Consider the following 16,975-nt stretch of genomic DNA (forward strand, 5'->3'; position numbering starts at 1 on the left):
GCTTTTTTTTTTTTTTTTTAATTTATTATTATTTCTACTAGAAGTGAGATACGTCAACAGAGGAGTGAAATGTGCTCTCTGGATAACATACAACAGCTTGGTCCCACAAGGTGGGGCTTGGTCCCAAATCTAGCCCAGCCCAGGCAGGGCTCAGAGCAGATTTCCCCCATGCCCCAGTACCTTGGACAGGTGAGTCCCACTCAGCATTTGCAAAGCCCTCTGAGATGGAAGTTATTTCACAGCTGTAACCTGCAAGCCTGACAAGACTAAAGCATAATATTTCTAAAAGTCTTCGTATTTTCTTCTTGTCACTGATGGTTACCTTAATCCAGGTGCTGTAGATACCCACTGCTTTCTGTTTATTCCCTTTTCCCACTCTTTGCCTTGTGCCCATCCTCTCTCCAAGCATCCTAGCTTCATCCTGCCCTTTTCACAGCCAGGAATGGATTTGCCTCCTGGGGCACAGCTCCCATCACACAACCTGATGTCCCATCAGGTGGGGAGAGGAGAAGGTTTGTGCTTATGGCAAGACCAGGACTCATGGGTCTCAGTGCTGCTGACACTCAGAACAACTCAGGCACATCCTCCTGCAAGCCTTTCTTCCTCCACACAGCTAAAATTTGGAGGCCAGGCTGCTTGGGCAGCAGCAACAGCAGTGGGAACCTCCACCCAAGGCAACCTATAAAGTCTGCAATCAACTTAAAGCATAATTTTTTACTCCATGCACATGGAAACTGTTTTCAGGTCTTCTGCGCCCTGGCCAAGCACTGGGTTGGTACAGCAGGTTAAACGTGGGGTAGGGGATGGATGGCAGCTGGGAACGAGAAGTTTCCTGGCGTAGGGACCTGACAGTCCCAAAGACACCCTCCTGTCCCATAGCAGGCTGTCCTCTCCCTTGCTGAGCAGAGCATTTCCCAGCACAAAGCTCTCCTCCCTGCCGCCCGCACATCCTGCCAGCCCCTTGGTACGGTGACACTCGTCCCACTGAGCTTTGGGAGCAAGAAACCCATGGCAGGTTTTAATTTCTTTTATTTTTTTTTTAAGGTGAAGAGCGAAAGTCACTGTTTCTCCTTCCACCCTCAGAAAGGACCAGCAGGGATGATCTGTCAGGGAGCCGAGGCAGCAGCTGCTACCTGGCGGCGCGATTTTTGGTGGAGAAAAACAAAAACGTGCCTGGAGCTGCAGCTTCCTCTCCCTCTGCCCCTTTCTGCCTCTCTGCAGCTCCAGGAAAGGCTTTGAAAACAACCTACGGGAGCTGACAATGCCTTCATTAATCACAGCGTAATCCTTTCCATGGCAACCCGAGGATTGCGAAGTCACAAGTTAGCCAGCACAAGAGAGAAACACTGTGCAACAGCCCCTGCTCCACGGAAACTTAATAGGGGGGCAAGAAGGATTGGCTGCACGGGGTGGGGGAGAAATGGGACAGAAATAACGGTGCCATCGTAAAGGGGTTCATCCCTCGGCCTCTTTCAGATCTCGTAAATTTTGGTGTCAGTGAGGGGATGCTGTAGCTTGATGGGGATACTCCAGCTGCACCCCACAAAGCCCCAGAGCAGCCTCTGGCCCTAAATGTCCATCATGTAGAAGCACAAAGCCCTCAGTAAGAGTCAGGCGTGTTAAGCACCGTTTGGACACGTATTTTTGGCAACCAGCAGGCTCAGAAAGTGCGAAGCAACAGGTTAAATCCACTTGAGCATCAGTCAAGGGGACGGAAGAGCTGTCCTGGTTCTGCCCTGGTTTGTCCCTGTGGGACAGAGCTGAGGTGCAGGACAGGGTTTAGGTGCAGAGGGTCTCACGGGGAAGCAGATTGGGGCTGAAGATTTGCCAAAAGCTCCTTCCCATACCTTCACCCCACCACCTCTGGGACCCTGCGGTCCCTCTTCTTATGGGGACGGAGATAAGACCCACAGCATCCTACAGAGCTCCTGATATCTTGAAGCAAGGCACAGATTAACCCCATAAGGCTGGTCCTTGCACATCCTTTCCCCTGGACTATGAGGAGAGGCGCACACAGCCTTGGGGCTGTGGAAATACCACCCTCAGCTCCTGCAGGACCCTTTTACTATTACAGAGACCACCAGGCAACCTTAAACCCACGGACCTGTCGCCCCTTAAACTCCCCCTGCGTGTTTTTTGGTACCGAACTCAGCCGGTGCAGCCCAGCCCCTGAGTGTCCCAAACCAGGCAGCGAAATGCAAGCTGCTTTGTGGGAATCCCTGTCCCGTGCTGGCTCTCAGTCCTTGCCCAGGGATGGCCCTAAATAATTTAAACACCCTGCGAAGGTGCTTAGCAGCAGCAGTGTGACCCAGGGGACAAAACGCAACCTGGATCTGTGTCGGGCAGCTTCCCGAGCAATTGAAGGGGCTGAGGATGGAAGGGGAGGGTCCTTCGTTCCCCAGCACAGTGGGGAAATAGCCCCCATCCCATGCCCTCGCTCACTGCTAGGTGACCCAAACCCAATTAAGCTGGAAATTACCGAGGCGCTAATCCGTGCTGCAGGAGCCGAGCTGCCGGCCATTCCGGGCAGGTCTGGGGGTTCCCCAGCTACTCCCAGCCTCTTCCCCGGGTTTGATTTGGGTTATGGGGTGGGCTGGCCGCCAAGCGGACCCCTCTGCAGCCCCCCCCCCAGCGCACCCCACCCACCCCATCGCAATCCCAGCCGCGGCATCCCCAACCTTCAGCCGGGTTTCTCCCGGTTGCGCACCTATGGGTGCCCTTCTCCTTACCTTAACGGGGCATGGCCGGGGCCGGGGGTCGCCTTTGGGGCTGGGGAAGGGGCTCGGGTGCCCTACACCGAGCTGCTCTGCCTGCGGGAGGGAGCCAGGGCAGCGGCCGCCCTGCCCGCTGAGCTTCTTAGCAGGGGAGGAGCCGGCTTACAGCCAGCCCCTGGTGTGTGTGTGAGTGCCTACGTGTGTGTGTGGACGTGTGTAAGATCCCTCCAGCTCGGGGAGAAATCCCTGATCACGTTCCCAAGCATCCCCGCATCCCAAACCCGCACCCCGATGAGCCCCTGGGGGCTGCGCCCATCCTGGGGGGGCTACGAGCCTTGCGTCTTGGAGACCTCGATGTGCGGAGCCCTGCTGGATTTTAGGGCAAAGGTGTGGCTGGGAACAGCTCCCAGCCCCATTCTGGGGGCTCAGGGGTGTGCAAAGCAAGAGGACAGCGTCCTGGTCCCCCAGGATGGAGCCAGGACCTGGCAGGTGCTGTGGTTTGAATGAAAAAGCCTAAATTGTAAATGCAGAAATCAGGAGAGAGAAAATAATAAAGATTGGGAAACGGTGCTGAGGCTCTGCCTGCAAGCTGAACTCTGCCCCTGCCCAAATCTGGGGTAGTATCCTTCCCTCCTCCTGCTCAGAAAGATGGGACTGGCTTTTATTTGTGCCATAAAGCATCACCAGTGTCCCTTGCTCTGCGTTTTGGCTAGGGGATGTTGCAAAACCACACCTCGGGGTGTTAACATGAGGTGTTTCTAAGCTTTGCCCACCTGGAGCGTGCTTTGGCTTTGCTTTTCCAGAGGTTTGTGTGGGCTTCGGCACAGGAAGGGCTACGTGAGCCTGGAAATTAAACAGGGAGGGGGAGTGATGAAGAAATTCCCATCCCCAGAAATCTCTTTTTGCAGCCCAAAGTGTGAGAGATAGCACCTGAAACAGCATCACCTCCTGGGGATAGGGAGAGCCAAATTTTTGGTGATGCTGCAGAAGTAAGGGGTGGTGTGAGGGAGCCTCCATCCCTAAAGGTGCACCGGGAACTCTGCTGAGAAGGGGGGAAAAGCCACATCACGGCCACCCCATCCCTTCCCCAGCCCTTAGGAACACCCTGCTGCCTCCTGGCAGGAGCCAGCTCTGACCATATGGCTGGTTTGAAGCCCAGCACCGATGATTTATTTATGGCCACACACCTGGGGCCGTGCCCAGCATCACTCAAGCCCTGCTCTGGGTGTTTGTGGGGTCTGCCTGTGGGTATTGGGGTGGGGAGCTGCAGGAATAGAGGGGAGAAGGGCTCCAGCCCCATCTCGTGGCCATGCTGGGTTGTTCCACCAAGGAGATGCTTTTGCAGGTGAAAAGGAGGCCCTATAATGCGAATTTTGGTAGTTTAATGTTAACAAACAGAAATTCCTAGCAGGTTGCAGTGCAGGAGGGGTGAGGAGATGCTGCAGGACCCTTGGGGAGCCTGGGCTGGGTCCAGTGAAAAAAGTTCATGAATAAAACCCTGCACCCATCCAAAGGACTCAGACGCAGGGATTCTGAATAAAATATACCCAATTTATTTATAGGAGGTTTACAGCTGTACAACGTTGGCTTTCTGTTTGGCCCACTCTCTGCTCTTGTGCAGCGTGACACGTCAGTGCCTGTGGAGGTGAAGACAAGTCATAGCCTGGTTTAAGACGCTCACAACACGAAAAATAAAACGGTTTTCACGGAGTGCAACGGCAGGCTACTTGCAATCAATGAAATGATTCATAAAAAAAAAGGAAGATAAATCAGAGATATGTCCTACGCCATCCCGGGGGGACTGGAAAGTGCTTAGCAGGCTTATTGAGAAACCTTAAATATTTCCATTTGCTTCATTCAAAGAGAAAAGGCATCGGCAATCACAATGGCATTTCAATAAGTGCCCTCCCCAGTCCACTCTGCAAACATAAGAAAAAAAAAAAAAAAGGTAATTTTTGTCACTCCCTTGGAAATGAAGGGGGAAAGAAGGCTTCTAACTTAATATTTTCAAAAAGAAAAAAAAAAAAAAAAAGAAAAAAAGAAAAAAAGAACAGAACTATTACTAATATTAAAAAGTTTTGGTCCTGATATGGCATGATGATGATGATTTTTTTTCTGAAGAAGGTATTAAAAAGCTGCCTTTCTTTATGGCTTGATTCTCTGTAGAAGGAAGGAGACTGGCCGTGAATGTCGGGGCAGCGCTGCCCCCCAGCAAGCTTTTTTTTGGGCACCCCGGCCAAAAGGCTGAAGCGATGGGCAGCCTGATTTCCTGAGAAAACGAGGCTCAAGCGGGCACGCCGGCTGTCCCCACTGTCTGCTGATGGTGCAAAGCTCCCGTGATGTTCCCTTGATGTTCTCCTCCAGCTCAGTGGCTCTTCTCCCTCCTCTCCTGGGTATTTCCAGGCATCCCAAATCCTCTCCTAAGACCTAAAGCAGACTTTCTGCCCCTGCAGTGCTGCTTCCACTTATTTTCAGTGATGAATCCCATGCACAGGATCAAATCGGAATAACCCTCAATGATGCTGCCCAAAATCCAGTTCGTGCCCTTAGGAGCTTGGCAGCTAATGATGAGGAAAGGAGAACAGCCTTAGAAGCTGGCACCTAACTTGTCTTTGGGAAACAATTTAGCATGTTACAGACTTAGCAGATCTTTAGGGACTTTAAAAAATTACAGCTTTACAGCACAAACACGGGCATTTTGCAGGATAGAAAGAAATCCTACTTGCTGTAGCAATAGAGGGTTTGCTTGTTCACTTGTCCTTGCAGCCAGAGGATTCTGCTCAGGCCAGAATTTATCATGATTGCCTTGTACCTATTAAAAAAAATCCCATTTGCAGGAAGCATTGCATCGTGTGTGTTCCCTTCCCCTTGCATCATGTGTGTTCCCTTCCCCTTGCGCGGAGGTGACTGCAAAAGATCTGCGTGTTAAAAAAATCATGTGAAGTTCACAGAAACACCCTTAACTCTCACCATTTTGAAAGGCACGTAAAAAACCCTACACCTAAACAACAGAAGAAAAAATGCTTTGCAATGTGCTGTGATCAGATGGGGCAGATGAGGGCTTGTTTTCCTTCAGCTGGGATGGTTTAAATGAAGCCGGATTCTGCCACCCAGTGGAACAGGGAAGATAAACGCAGGGTTCACGGCAAACAGGAGCAGAGCACGATCCTGCACACTGCAGGACCATGCTCAGACCCCCTGAAAATGTGTTTGGGTTGTGCTTGTGGGACTGACTTTAGCCCTGTGCAACTCATCCTCCCGGCCAGCAGATGGAAATTAAAGGAGGGAGATGGGCGTTGGTTTGCATGAAATATTTCTAGCATTTTCAGGCTGTGCTTGGAGCAGTGCTCCTCTCCTTTAGCACAAGATAAAATCCCACGGCTTTGAAAAAGAATTTGGGAAAGTGAAGCACTGAGAAATGATGCGATGGAGATCTGTATGCAGCAGTAAAGCTGATGCCCATTGAGCAAAGCTCCTCATCCATCAGACCTGATGCTCTGGTCTTGGGGGGAGCTGCTCTCCTCTTACCTAAATGTTGATATCCATCAGACAACCCAACCCCACTCAGCCAAAAGCCAAATTCAAGCTCTAGAGACAAGGACTGCACGAAGCAATGGAGACAGCAGGCACCACGGCAGTTTGAGAGGCACACACAGGAGGTGAGACCAGACCGGCTCAAAAACCCTGGCTCTGGAGAACAACTGTCCCACCACGCTCCTTGGCATCTTTGCATCCTTCAGAAACCCGGAAAACATCCCAAAAGCCCCAATCTATTTTTCCACTTCTGCTTTGCTGACGTGGCCTCCTCTTCGGATAAGCGATTAAATGGCAATTCGCGGGGAGAGGACTCCCGGCGCCCTACTCTACACCCAAGCAGAGACACTGAAGAGGCGTTGAAGCGGCTGGTGGCACCACGGCAGCCACATGTGTGCACGGTGGCACGTGCGTGCCAGCCCCGTGTAAACAAAGAGCACCCGGGCATCGTGCTCTGGCTGTCGGGACACGCGGAGATGCCCCGGGGTGCGCGGCGGTGATGGGGCTGCAGAGGACGCCGGCAGAAGGATCGTTGCGGTTCCCCCAAAAGGCACCGTTTTGAACACTGAGAACACAAATTTGGCTCCTTTGAGTGGAATGCATGCATCGTTCCTACACACTTGCAGGTGGTAGAGAGGCTGGGTGTATATATATGTGTGTGTGTGCACGTCTGTATATATATATATATATACATATGTGGCACCAGAGAAGAGTCCCTGAGGGCTCAGACGTTGGTGAGCACGTTGCTGCTGAGCAGCCTCACGGCGATGGTTCCAGGCAGATCGTTTGATCTCCTGTTCCCTTTGTCCTGGAGGTGCAGCGTGTGCACGGCCTGCAGGTCGCTGGGGTCTCCCGTGAGTGCCACCTGGCCCAAGAACTCGTCACTTATCAAGTTGTGGTTCCAGATCTGGAGAAAACAGAACAGGTAAGGGAGGATCCGTGAGGGACACAACCAACCTTCCCACGTCGGGGAGGAGAAGGGGTTTGCTGGTACCTGAACTATGATGGGTTGTCCTGGCTTCTTGCGGTAGAAGAGGCCTTTCACATCAAACTCTGGAGACACCGTGTCCTTCTTCACCGGGGAGCGAACCTTTTGCCCTTCGCACTTTATGATCACGTAAGGGTCAGCTCCTGGCGAGAGAAAAGGGAATTTATCCTTTTTATTTTTTATTATTTTTTTGTATCTCCTGCCTTTTCTCAAAGACCTTTTCCAGGGACTGCATGCAGCAATTTTCCTCCACACCCCACTAGAGGAGATGGATATCCTTTGGATATCTCCAAATATGATGTCCATGAAGCTCTGCTGCTGGGCTTGGGGTTTCCCCTGTTAGGATGGTCACCCGATGGGATGGTGACAGACTGCTGTGATGTGGCCACCTCTTCCGTGATCCCATATTCTACTGAAGCCCTCCTTCCTCACTCTGAATGCTCCTTGCTTTTGAGGTTAACCTTTGATGGAAGACACTGTCATGCACATGTCTCCCTTAAAGGATTTGCTGAAGGTAGGTGGAAATAAAGCCATGGGGAAGTGAGCTGGGCTCATGGATCTTTTTTCATGCAAGGAGACACCAAGAAGAACCAAAAGTGCCTGCAAAAACCCATTTGCTCCCACTGCAGCTCATTATCTCTGGAACCAGGCTTGGTGTTAATTTAAGGGGAGGACAAGCTAGCTCAGCAGGGCATATGTTTTTCACCTCTGTGCACAAATCATTGGCACATCTTAAATTCCTCCCAGATCAAATGAGACTCAAATGCCTTTCAGGATAAGAACTAATGCTGGGGTAAGAAAAACGCTGGGTGATCAAGGTGATGAGAGACAGCACAAAGCTGGGCCAAAATTACGTGCCAAGATGTGCTAAGCTATGAGATCCAAGAAGGATCTGGGCACTGATGGGGAACCAGTGACAGAATGTGGAGCCTGAGGATGGAAATATATTTAAAAAGTTTTTAAAATGGTGAAGACAGCTCTCAGAGTATTGGTTGTGAGCAAGAATTCCGGGAAAAGATTAAAAGGACAAAAAAAGGAAAGTTGGTGGTAGCAAGAAACATGAGGAAGAGAAAAATTGGGCACTGAGGGGAAAACAGGGGAAATGAGTGGGATCCAGAGGAGATTAAACTGGTGGGTGGGAAGCCAGGAGAGAGATTCATGAAGGATGTGTAGCAGGTCAGTGGGAAAGGAAGGTTATGGCAATATCCCAGCTGGAACAAGGCACTCGTGGGGAACAAGTAGGCTACAAAGATGGGGAGAGGAGTTACCAAGTTCAGAGACTACCAGCTCACAGCCTGAGCTTCTAGGAGAGAGGAAGAGTCCCTCATTAGACAACACTTTTCCCTTCTGAAGCCAGTGCAGGTTCTGGGAATTTCAGTAGAGATTGAGTTACTGCTGTGGAAATTTAGCTGCCAGATGCATTTTCTCACCATGGGCTTTAGTGGTTATGATGGAAACACAGACCAGGTGAACGTGTTTTCTTGCCCAAGGAAATGAGGAGAAACTAACCAGCCCCTCCTGAGGGCCAGGGATTTAAGAGTCACCTCTTTGATTGCCAGACCACCTCTTCACCTTTTTTCTGTTTGCAAGGTCCCGGCTCCCCTGGTAGGACACAGCTGCTTGATTTCACAGCTGTTTTCCCAAACTGACCTTGCTTTTGGGACATCTCATAAAATCTTTGTATTCCATCATAGCTGGAGCCAAATTCCAGTCTGTAAATCACTGTTTCCAAAGCAGTGTAAAAAGGACTGGGCTGGGAGTTGGGAGAGGTATCATTGCACTGGAAATCACCAAACCAGCCGGCTGCTGGCGGTGGGAGCTGAGCAGCTGGAAGACAGCTGGGAAAAGCCATTCCCAGGGGCATCTTGCTGAAAAAAATGTTTTATGGCTCCATAATCTGCTTATACCCATGTCTGAAGGACTCTTGTTTCTGTGAACAGCTCAGGAACTTTTGGCTGCAGATTTCCCTGCATTGCCACAGGCACACTGCGAGTAAACTGAGAAAAAAACCAACCTACTTTGGGTAAAATTCCCTCCCTGAACACTTTTATAGGAATACTTCCTCTGTGTCATGTGATAAATGAGGTGAAGCCTCCCCCAGAACATCAGCCTGTACCATTGCCTGTCTGTCCTTCCTACTAACAGGCTTTTAAACATGATTCCTGACTTTTACAACTGCTTGTACTCAGGAGGAAAGCCTGGAAGATTACAGAACCACCGCCAAGGGCTTGTTTTTGGGAAGCTCTCCCAAGAATCCTAGCCAACAGCTTAAATAAAACAGCTCCCAGATCATGTTGACAGTAAGAAGTGAGATTGATTCTCCATGGAGATTCTCCACGGACTTTCTCTTCCTCTGGCGTCCAAACCAGACAATTTAACTGAAAAATGATGTGAGGACCATATATCCCATATGGATATTTAGCCATATCATAAATCCCAGCTACCTCCCACCTGGTGAAGCCACCTGTGTCTTCTCTCCCTGAAACCACCACCTCGCAGCTGCTCTGGGACTACACGACAGGCAGAGAAAGGCCATTACCTCCTTGGGAGTCCTGGTTCTTGAGCCCAGCTGCAGCAAGGACGTGGATCTGGGACACCACCTGCGGGTAGCCGCACATCCCACTCCAGCAGGTGTGCGGTGGCTCATCCAGTGTCAGCTCTCTGTTGGGGAGAAATGCATAGCCTTTGAGACGTGTCCAGCCTCACCTGATGGCAAAGCCAAGGAGTTGTCTCTAGCAGGATGGAAGGAGTATGAACCAACCACTCTGCTCTCTACTCTGACCTCCCTCTCATCCCAGGGTTGAGAAGCTCTCCCAAGTCATGCTTAGAAGCAGAGTGGGAACTTCTCTGTAAAGAGAGCGGTAAAGATGCCCTGTCTGTTGGCCACCATTGGAAGGAAGCCAAGCAGCAGCTCTGGGCAAGGCTTTGGCCAAGTCCTGCCGTAAAAAGCACAAGGCTCTCTCCAAATTGCCAGTTCCTCCCCATTGCTGCTCCTTACCGGCAATCTGAAGGCACATCTGTGAAAACCCTGAGGAGGAACTCGCCCTCATGCCCAGGGTCAAACGTGGTGGGGATGATAACGTAGCGGCCTTCCTTCAGGTCCGTCCTCAGGAAGACGCTGCGGGAGTTGATGTAGATGGAGCTGGCCACCTTCTGCTGCAGGGTGTGCATGCGGTAGTTCCTGTTCAGCTCCACCTGGGCAGAGATCACAGTGGGACAGTCAGCAGGGAAAACATCCCGGTGTCCAATCGAGGGGTAGATTGCAAGGACTGATCCCACAGGGCTGGAATGGCTGGAATTAAGAGAAACGGCAAAATGGTGCCAAATAACTGGATGGAAAGTAGGCTTTGATATGGCTTTCACAGTTCTCATGGCACATGAACTCATTCTTGTTCATTCCAGCTTGACACTGGAGGCCCAGCAAGCCAAGATCCTTCCAAGAGGATCAGTCTGGCAAATTTCAGCATTCAGAGGTGACAGACTAACCATTGCCTTTAGCACGGAGAACCTTTCTGTGCTGTCACTACTCACTTCTAAAATCTCTTCTAAAATCTCTCACCATCACTGGAGGGGGGCAGGCTGTGCTGAGGACACTCATGGAGGCACACGGAGTAATAATTAAAAATTACACCAGTGCTCATGAAACACTGGGGTAACATTCAGCTACTAACAAATTTACTGAGAGGATTTGGGTTAACATGTAGGATTCATGGTGTACCTTATGAATATCAAAGCCTATGGCCAAGTTCTCTCCTTTGCCTTCTTTGCGACTGGTCCTTTTTGGCTTCTGCTGGATGGAGATCAGCACTTCATCTTCTGCCTTCTTCACATCAAACACGTACTGGAAGCAAAGAGAGGAAGGTGAGGAAGGACACTAAGACAGAAGCACTGGGCATGGGTGGGAGTAAGCCCATCTTTGAATTGTTCAGCAGAATCCAAGGTGTCACGATGAAGTCTTATACCAGAGCATTTCATCCCTTGCAGTCTGCCACAAGTCCTCATACGAGGCATGGAAGCAGGAATTATGTTCACAGAGACCTAAAAGAAAGGCTAATAAAGAGCTAGGGGCTGAAAACAACTCTCTCACATCCTTGATGACAGCTCCTGCAATGGACAAGAGCATCCTTTATCTTTGTGTTAGATGAAGGACTTAAAAAGTCTCATGTTACTAAGAATACCAGGTCAGAGCAGGACAGAAAAGCTTATTCCAGGAGATTAACCACACAGCAGAGACTTTTCTGAAAGCCCAGTTAGAAGAAAGTGGCCATATAGACTGCATCTGTCTGAGAATATTTAACAGTGCCAAGGTTTGAGGAAAGAAAATGGGATTTGATCATTCAGGCATCCAAATAGTTGGAAAAGGTTCCTGGCCTTGTTTAACTGGCATCAGCTACCACCACTACCCTGTGGCACAGTTTGCTGGTTGTTTGTGCCAAGCCCTTGGATGTAGCTTCCCTATTAAGAGGGATAAGGTTAAAAGAGTTGGCCTGGATGCTGATCATACTGTGCCCAGGGGTCTCAGCCCCAGAAAGGTCATGAGCACATTAAATCATAAAGGTCTGGCAGCTGTTTTGGCCCTCTAGGTCCCTGTAGGACCTTTCAACCCTTGGAAGCATGTGTGAAGGCTCCAGAAGGTCCTAGGGAACATGACTCACTTGGGGGTTCTGCAAAAAGGTGTTCTTGTGGTTGATACAGCCTCCGCTGCGGTTCTTCAAGGGGTCTTCACTTCTGGTCCACGCCCCATGGAGCACTGCCTCCTCCCAGGTCTTATGGATGCTGAGGTAGGATGTGTTGATGAGACGGCACTTGATGATGTCCGTGAAGTATTTGCAGAAGTCTTCGAAGGTCATCCTAAGTCAGAAAGGACAAAGCTGGGTTGTGCTGCTTTGTTCCCCTCAGCAGTATGCTGCAGGGAGTTTCCTGAACACCTGTTAGAGAGTGTGTGTGGGTAGCCTCGGATGGCTGACACCAACAGAGTGGAGATACCTTTCCCCATGCACACAGCAAACAGTTCTTTGGTTCACACAGAGGAATTACATGTTTTGGAGCGGTGGAAGCAGAGCAGTTCTTCCTCCATGGATGGATACACGTGGCATTGAAATGTGTATCTGGTGAGACTGTTATGTTCAACACGTTTAGAGTACCCTACTGAAATTGTTTGGAACCAGCATGGTCACAGCCGCTCAAAGCTAATACCCATGGGCTCATCAGGAGGTCCCACTAAAGGTCCTGTGGCTTGGAAGGCCTTTTGCTCTGGATGACTGGTTGCATGAAAATGGAAATTGTGTTCAGCTTTGGGCCCCTCGCTACAAGAAGGACATCGAGGCCCTGGAGCATGTCCAGAGAAGGGCTCCGAAGCTGGGGAAGGGCCTGGGACACAAGTCCTGTGAGGAGTGGCTGAGGGACCTGGGGAGGTTTGGGCTGGAGAAGAGGAGGCTCAGGGCAGAGCTTATTGCTCTCTGCAACTGCCTGAAAGGAAGGGGTGGGGAGCTGGGAGTCAGCCTCTTCTATGATTTTAAGATTCTGTGACTCAGATGCTTCACAGAGTGGGAGGACTCTGCGAGCATAGCCCATGGCAGTAACCCCAGGAGGGACTCACCAGAACTCTCCATCATCTTCCACTGTCATCCCCATCTTCTCTCTTTCACTTTTGCTCACTTTCTGCCACTCCTCAGAGCTGTGGGACGAGAGCAGAATCATTACTGCGAGGGCAAGGGGACACAGGAATTCAAAGGGCTACTTGGCGTCAGAAGGATCTGAGGGGCACGAAGCATATATAAAGCTCCAGCCATTCAACCAGTCCCCACACTGCTCTGGTTAGCTTGTCTCCCAGATGTGGGGGGAGTGCAGGATGGCTCGGAGAAGCAGAGGACCACAGAATCATTAGGGTTGGAACAGACCCCCAAGATCATCCGGTCCAAACATCACCCTACTACCAATGTCACCCACTGAACCATGGCCCTAAACTTTTACTTCCTTCCTGACCAGTGGAGCTGAATCCAGCTGGGTGAGACTTTGGATAACAAAAAAAAAAAAAAAAAAAGGATAACAAAATGGATAACACCAACCACAGTCTAGGGTTACACCAACCCTTAGTTATCCATCCCATCCCATCCCATCCCATCCCATCCCATCCCATCCCATCCCATCCCATCCCATCCCATCCCATCCCCAGACAACACAGCAGTCAGTAGACTGACTCTGCTGGGTGTTAGTTTGTCTGGAACAAGACTGGGAGTGGAAAGGTGAGGTAAAACCATCCTTAACAAGAGTGAAAATGCCAATGATTTCACCACAACACCCATCGGAGCCGCAATGAGGTCTGCCAAGCTCATCCACCCTCCTCTTGTGCTCTTCAGGGACCCCAGGGCAAAAAATACCAACACCCCATTGAAATAGTAGGCTTAGGACATTGTTTAAAGCAGCATCCCACAACTCCTTGTACAGTATTATGGGTGTAGATATAGCCAAATTGTCTCATGCCTCAAGGCCTACTCTAGCCCAGCTTCTACCAACAAAAAAGGTGCTACTGCTGCCTGTCCCACTCACGTGTCACTCCAAGGGCCGTTCCACTCCCGTTCACCCCACGGGTTCCGCATGCGGATCATGTCCAGCTTCTCCGACTTGAAGAAGGAGAGCAGACCATGACCCAAGCGGACCTTCCTCACGTCTGTCACCGCATACGCGTGGCCCTTCACCAGCCCGCAGGCCAGGCGGGCCTCCATGTCAGCCGCTGATGTGGCCTGGGCAGGGGGACACAAGGAGAAGACATCAGTGCTCAGGGAGAGAGATAATTGCCTCTGCAGAAGTATCAGATGTTGTGTTAGGTACTAGATCCTTTCTTGTCTTCACCTATTGTGTGAGGTTTTTGAGTTCCCTTGATGTCAACTGATAAAGCTCATCTTACCGGTTATACCGGGACAACTGGCACACAGTGTTTGTGGAGAAGTCTGCACACAGACAACAAATTTTTTTTTTTTTTTTTTTTCTGGAAGTGAATCTTAAATTTAAAGTATTTCAGTGATAAGTATTTAAATGGTAATGGGATAAACCTGGGCTCTTGGACATAGCAATGAGGACTACATACAGCTGGATCCAGTTTTGAGTCTCTTTGTCATCTACAGGAAAAAGTAGGATCCCTTGGTCAAAATTTTTCTGATCTAATTTAGATGTCTCCAACAGGGTAAGACAAACAGCACCCTAAAATGCCTATTCCCATAAGACCAGGACCACACAGGCAATGTTGCTTACTTTGATGGAGCAGCTGATGAGGCCTCCCCGGTTGTGCACCTTCAACACACGCTCAAACAGGAGGTTTCGCTTGGCTTCATCGGTGATGTAGTCCCCTTCAGTCAGGTCAATCGGTTCAGAGACCCCACCAGTAAAGTCTACCAGGGCATCTGCTGTGTTGCCTCCATCCAGGGCCTCATAACAGCCTGACAGCCTGAAAGAGGGTGACAGGAATGGAACAACAGCACTGGCATTTTGAGAGACCTAGGACAATTCTTGAGGCAGTGTGAAGAACAGAAATTTGTAGGAAATCTTTCAGTAGGTGGAGACAGCAAAAAAAAAAAAAAGAAGAAATGGATGAAAAAAAAATAGGATCTGTGCTGTTTGCAGTGCTTTTGAAATCGTGGGGATAGGTGTTATTTAATCAAAGTGGAGTTGGAGGATATTTTGCTCTGAGGCTCAATCAAGGCTAGTGAAGGGTTTTTCTTCCAATTTCTGTCTACCTGAGAGATGTCCCACTCCTCCCCAGGAAAGCTGCTGTATTGAAAAGACATCTGTTCCATTTGAGGCTAAAGCAACCTCAAATTGTTAAGTTCTAGATTTTGACTAGACCTTATACACAGAAGGGGAGGGGATGAGGCTGGATGTGGAGACTATGATCACAAATATGCCCTAACAGCCTTTGGTCTGCTTCTGATCTAAAAACGGATGCATCCCCTTGAAGAAAAGATTAACCTTCATAGAGAAGCAGGAAAAATCACATTGCCACATCTGACAACTTGTTAACTAATGAACCAAACTCAGAAATAACCACCTACAACTCGTAGTTGGCATCTGACACCTGTGGAGCCCACAACATTTTGTCACTAGAACCATTTTCCACTGGTATAAGCCAAGTGATGAACGAACTGAGAGGAAAACCATGGTGTGCAGGTCCCAGTTTGCCCTGCAACTGCCCAGGTACCTACTTGGCATAAGCTTTCTCCACCAAGGCGCACCAGAACTCGTTCCTGGAGTTGGAGTGGCAGTAGATGAGCTGGTTGTGGAGTGTGGGCAGGCGGTCATCTATCACCACGTCCAGCCACTGCCCAAAGCGCCAGAATTGGAAGTGGAAGATCCCTGCGTAGCTCTCCGGTTTCTCGGGGTTCCACTCCTGCTCCTTCCAGTCCGGGATGACCTGCGTTCAGCACGGGGAGGAGACAGAGAGGAGATGTGCACCCAGGTTAATCCCTTTTTTGCTAGGTTTAGTTCCCATCCCACGCCTAATGAAGACTATATCAAAGATAAGGAAGAATATGAGGGAGGTGGGCTTGCTTACAGCCCATCTGGGCAAGATTCTGGGCCTGGCTCTTCCAAGGCAGACTGGATTTGCATCTAAGGATCTCTCACAGCTGTTTCTGTTATACCTCTCCTTGACCTTGTTCTTATCATTTTACTCTGGAAATCTGCTGCCATCTACTGCTGCAGACAGACTTTTGGAACAGCAACCTTTTTTTGTCCTTGATCTGACTTGGGATGTCTGTTCTTGGGAAAGTTTTTACAATAGAATTGAACAGATCAGTTGGAAGGGACCTACAAAGATCATCAAGTCCAACTGCCTGGCCACTTTAGGGCTACCCAAAATTTAAAGCATACTATTGAGGACATTATCCAGATGCCTCTAGAACATGGACTGGCATGATCTCATTGATGGCTATTCTTACGACTCATTTTTTGTGAATTTTAGTGTCAGAAGGGTACTGTTTAAATCCTTCTTTGGTCCTCTTTCTTGATTCTGGTGTGATTGGACTGTCCCCAAAGCAAGTATTGTACTCATCTACGGGGTGGTAATGAACAGGGAGCATCACTCTTTGTACGTCTGCTCTACTAAAGAAAAGTGGGAGAAAACGAGATCCGCATCGCTGTAGGGTCCCCATTCATCCCTGGCAAGAGCTGCCATGGTTATCCAAGCAAGCACGGGGAGATGGCTTGATGAAAGGAGGAAAAGATGAACTGAGGTGACAGAAACACTGAAGCAGTTGAGGGGTTGAGGTAGTACAGGTTTTGTGTCACAGCTATTGGCACTGTCAGTGGGACAAGGCAAAAGTGATGGGTAATGCATTTTGTTTAGAAACAGGACAGAGGCACACGACAAAGAGTTTCCGGTGAGGGTGAAGATAACGTGGTCCTATGTCATGGCCAGGGTGTGCTGTGAGGCCCTGTGCAATTAATGGGGTAGACAATAACAAGTAAAGACTGATGCAGGTGTAACTGACTGACTGTACACTCCTTCACTTCTTGGCTTCACAGAATCACAGAATCACAGGATTGTAGGGGTTGGAAGGGCCCTCAAGAGATCATTGGGTCCAACCCCCAACTTAACTGCTTCCCAAGTGTCGTGACCTAAGAGAGGAAAAGCCCCATTGTGCCCAGGGGGACAATAATGACCAGGGCATGCTCCAGCATACCTAAATAATCACTGCCTGTCCTGTGGGGACAAGCTGTAAGTGTTGGGGTGGGACAGGATGGG

At 49.8% G+C, this 16,975-nt stretch overlaps 2 protein-coding genes across 6 annotated transcripts in view; both read right to left on the minus strand.

The window, feature by feature from the left end:
* The window catches only part of MYO7A (myosin VIIA), an 86,178-nt gene extending 83,400 nt beyond the window's left edge, over nucleotides 1–2,778 (minus strand). For all 4 annotated transcript variants that reach the window (XM_032203821.1, XM_032203804.1, XM_032203813.1 and 1 more), the window contains exon 1: nucleotides 2,730–2,778. The gene's annotated coding sequence lies outside the window, so the exon portion shown is untranslated. The remainder of the gene's footprint in view (nucleotides 1–2,729) is intronic.
* A 1,466-nt stretch (nucleotides 2,779–4,244) lies between these two features.
* CAPN5 (calpain 5) overlaps nucleotides 4,245–16,975 on the minus strand; it is a 41,521-nt gene continuing 28,790 nt past the window's right edge. For both annotated transcript variants that reach the window (XM_032194141.1, XM_032194148.1), the window contains exons 4-13: nucleotides 15,435–15,643; nucleotides 14,488–14,680; nucleotides 13,786–13,979; nucleotides 12,836–12,913; nucleotides 11,892–12,087; nucleotides 10,955–11,077; nucleotides 10,235–10,431; nucleotides 9,776–9,897; nucleotides 7,243–7,379; nucleotides 4,245–7,155 (exon numbers count right to left, since the gene is read on the minus strand). In XM_032194141.1, coding sequence (XP_032050032.1) covers nucleotides 6,973–7,155; nucleotides 7,243–7,379; nucleotides 9,776–9,897; nucleotides 10,235–10,431; nucleotides 10,955–11,077; nucleotides 11,892–12,087; nucleotides 12,836–12,913; nucleotides 13,786–13,979; nucleotides 14,488–14,680; nucleotides 15,435–15,643 — 1,632 coding nt within the window. In that variant the 3' untranslated portion in view covers nucleotides 4,245–6,972. The remainder of the gene's footprint in view (nucleotides 7,156–7,242; nucleotides 7,380–9,775; nucleotides 9,898–10,234; nucleotides 10,432–10,954; nucleotides 11,078–11,891; nucleotides 12,088–12,835; nucleotides 12,914–13,785; nucleotides 13,980–14,487; nucleotides 14,681–15,434; nucleotides 15,644–16,975) is intronic.

The sequence above is a fragment of the Aythya fuligula genome, chromosome 1 (assembly GCF_009819795.1).
Source record: "Aythya fuligula isolate bAytFul2 chromosome 1, bAytFul2.pri, whole genome shotgun sequence".
In the NCBI taxonomy this organism is placed as follows: Eukaryota; Metazoa; Chordata; class Aves; order Anseriformes; family Anatidae; genus Aythya; species Aythya fuligula.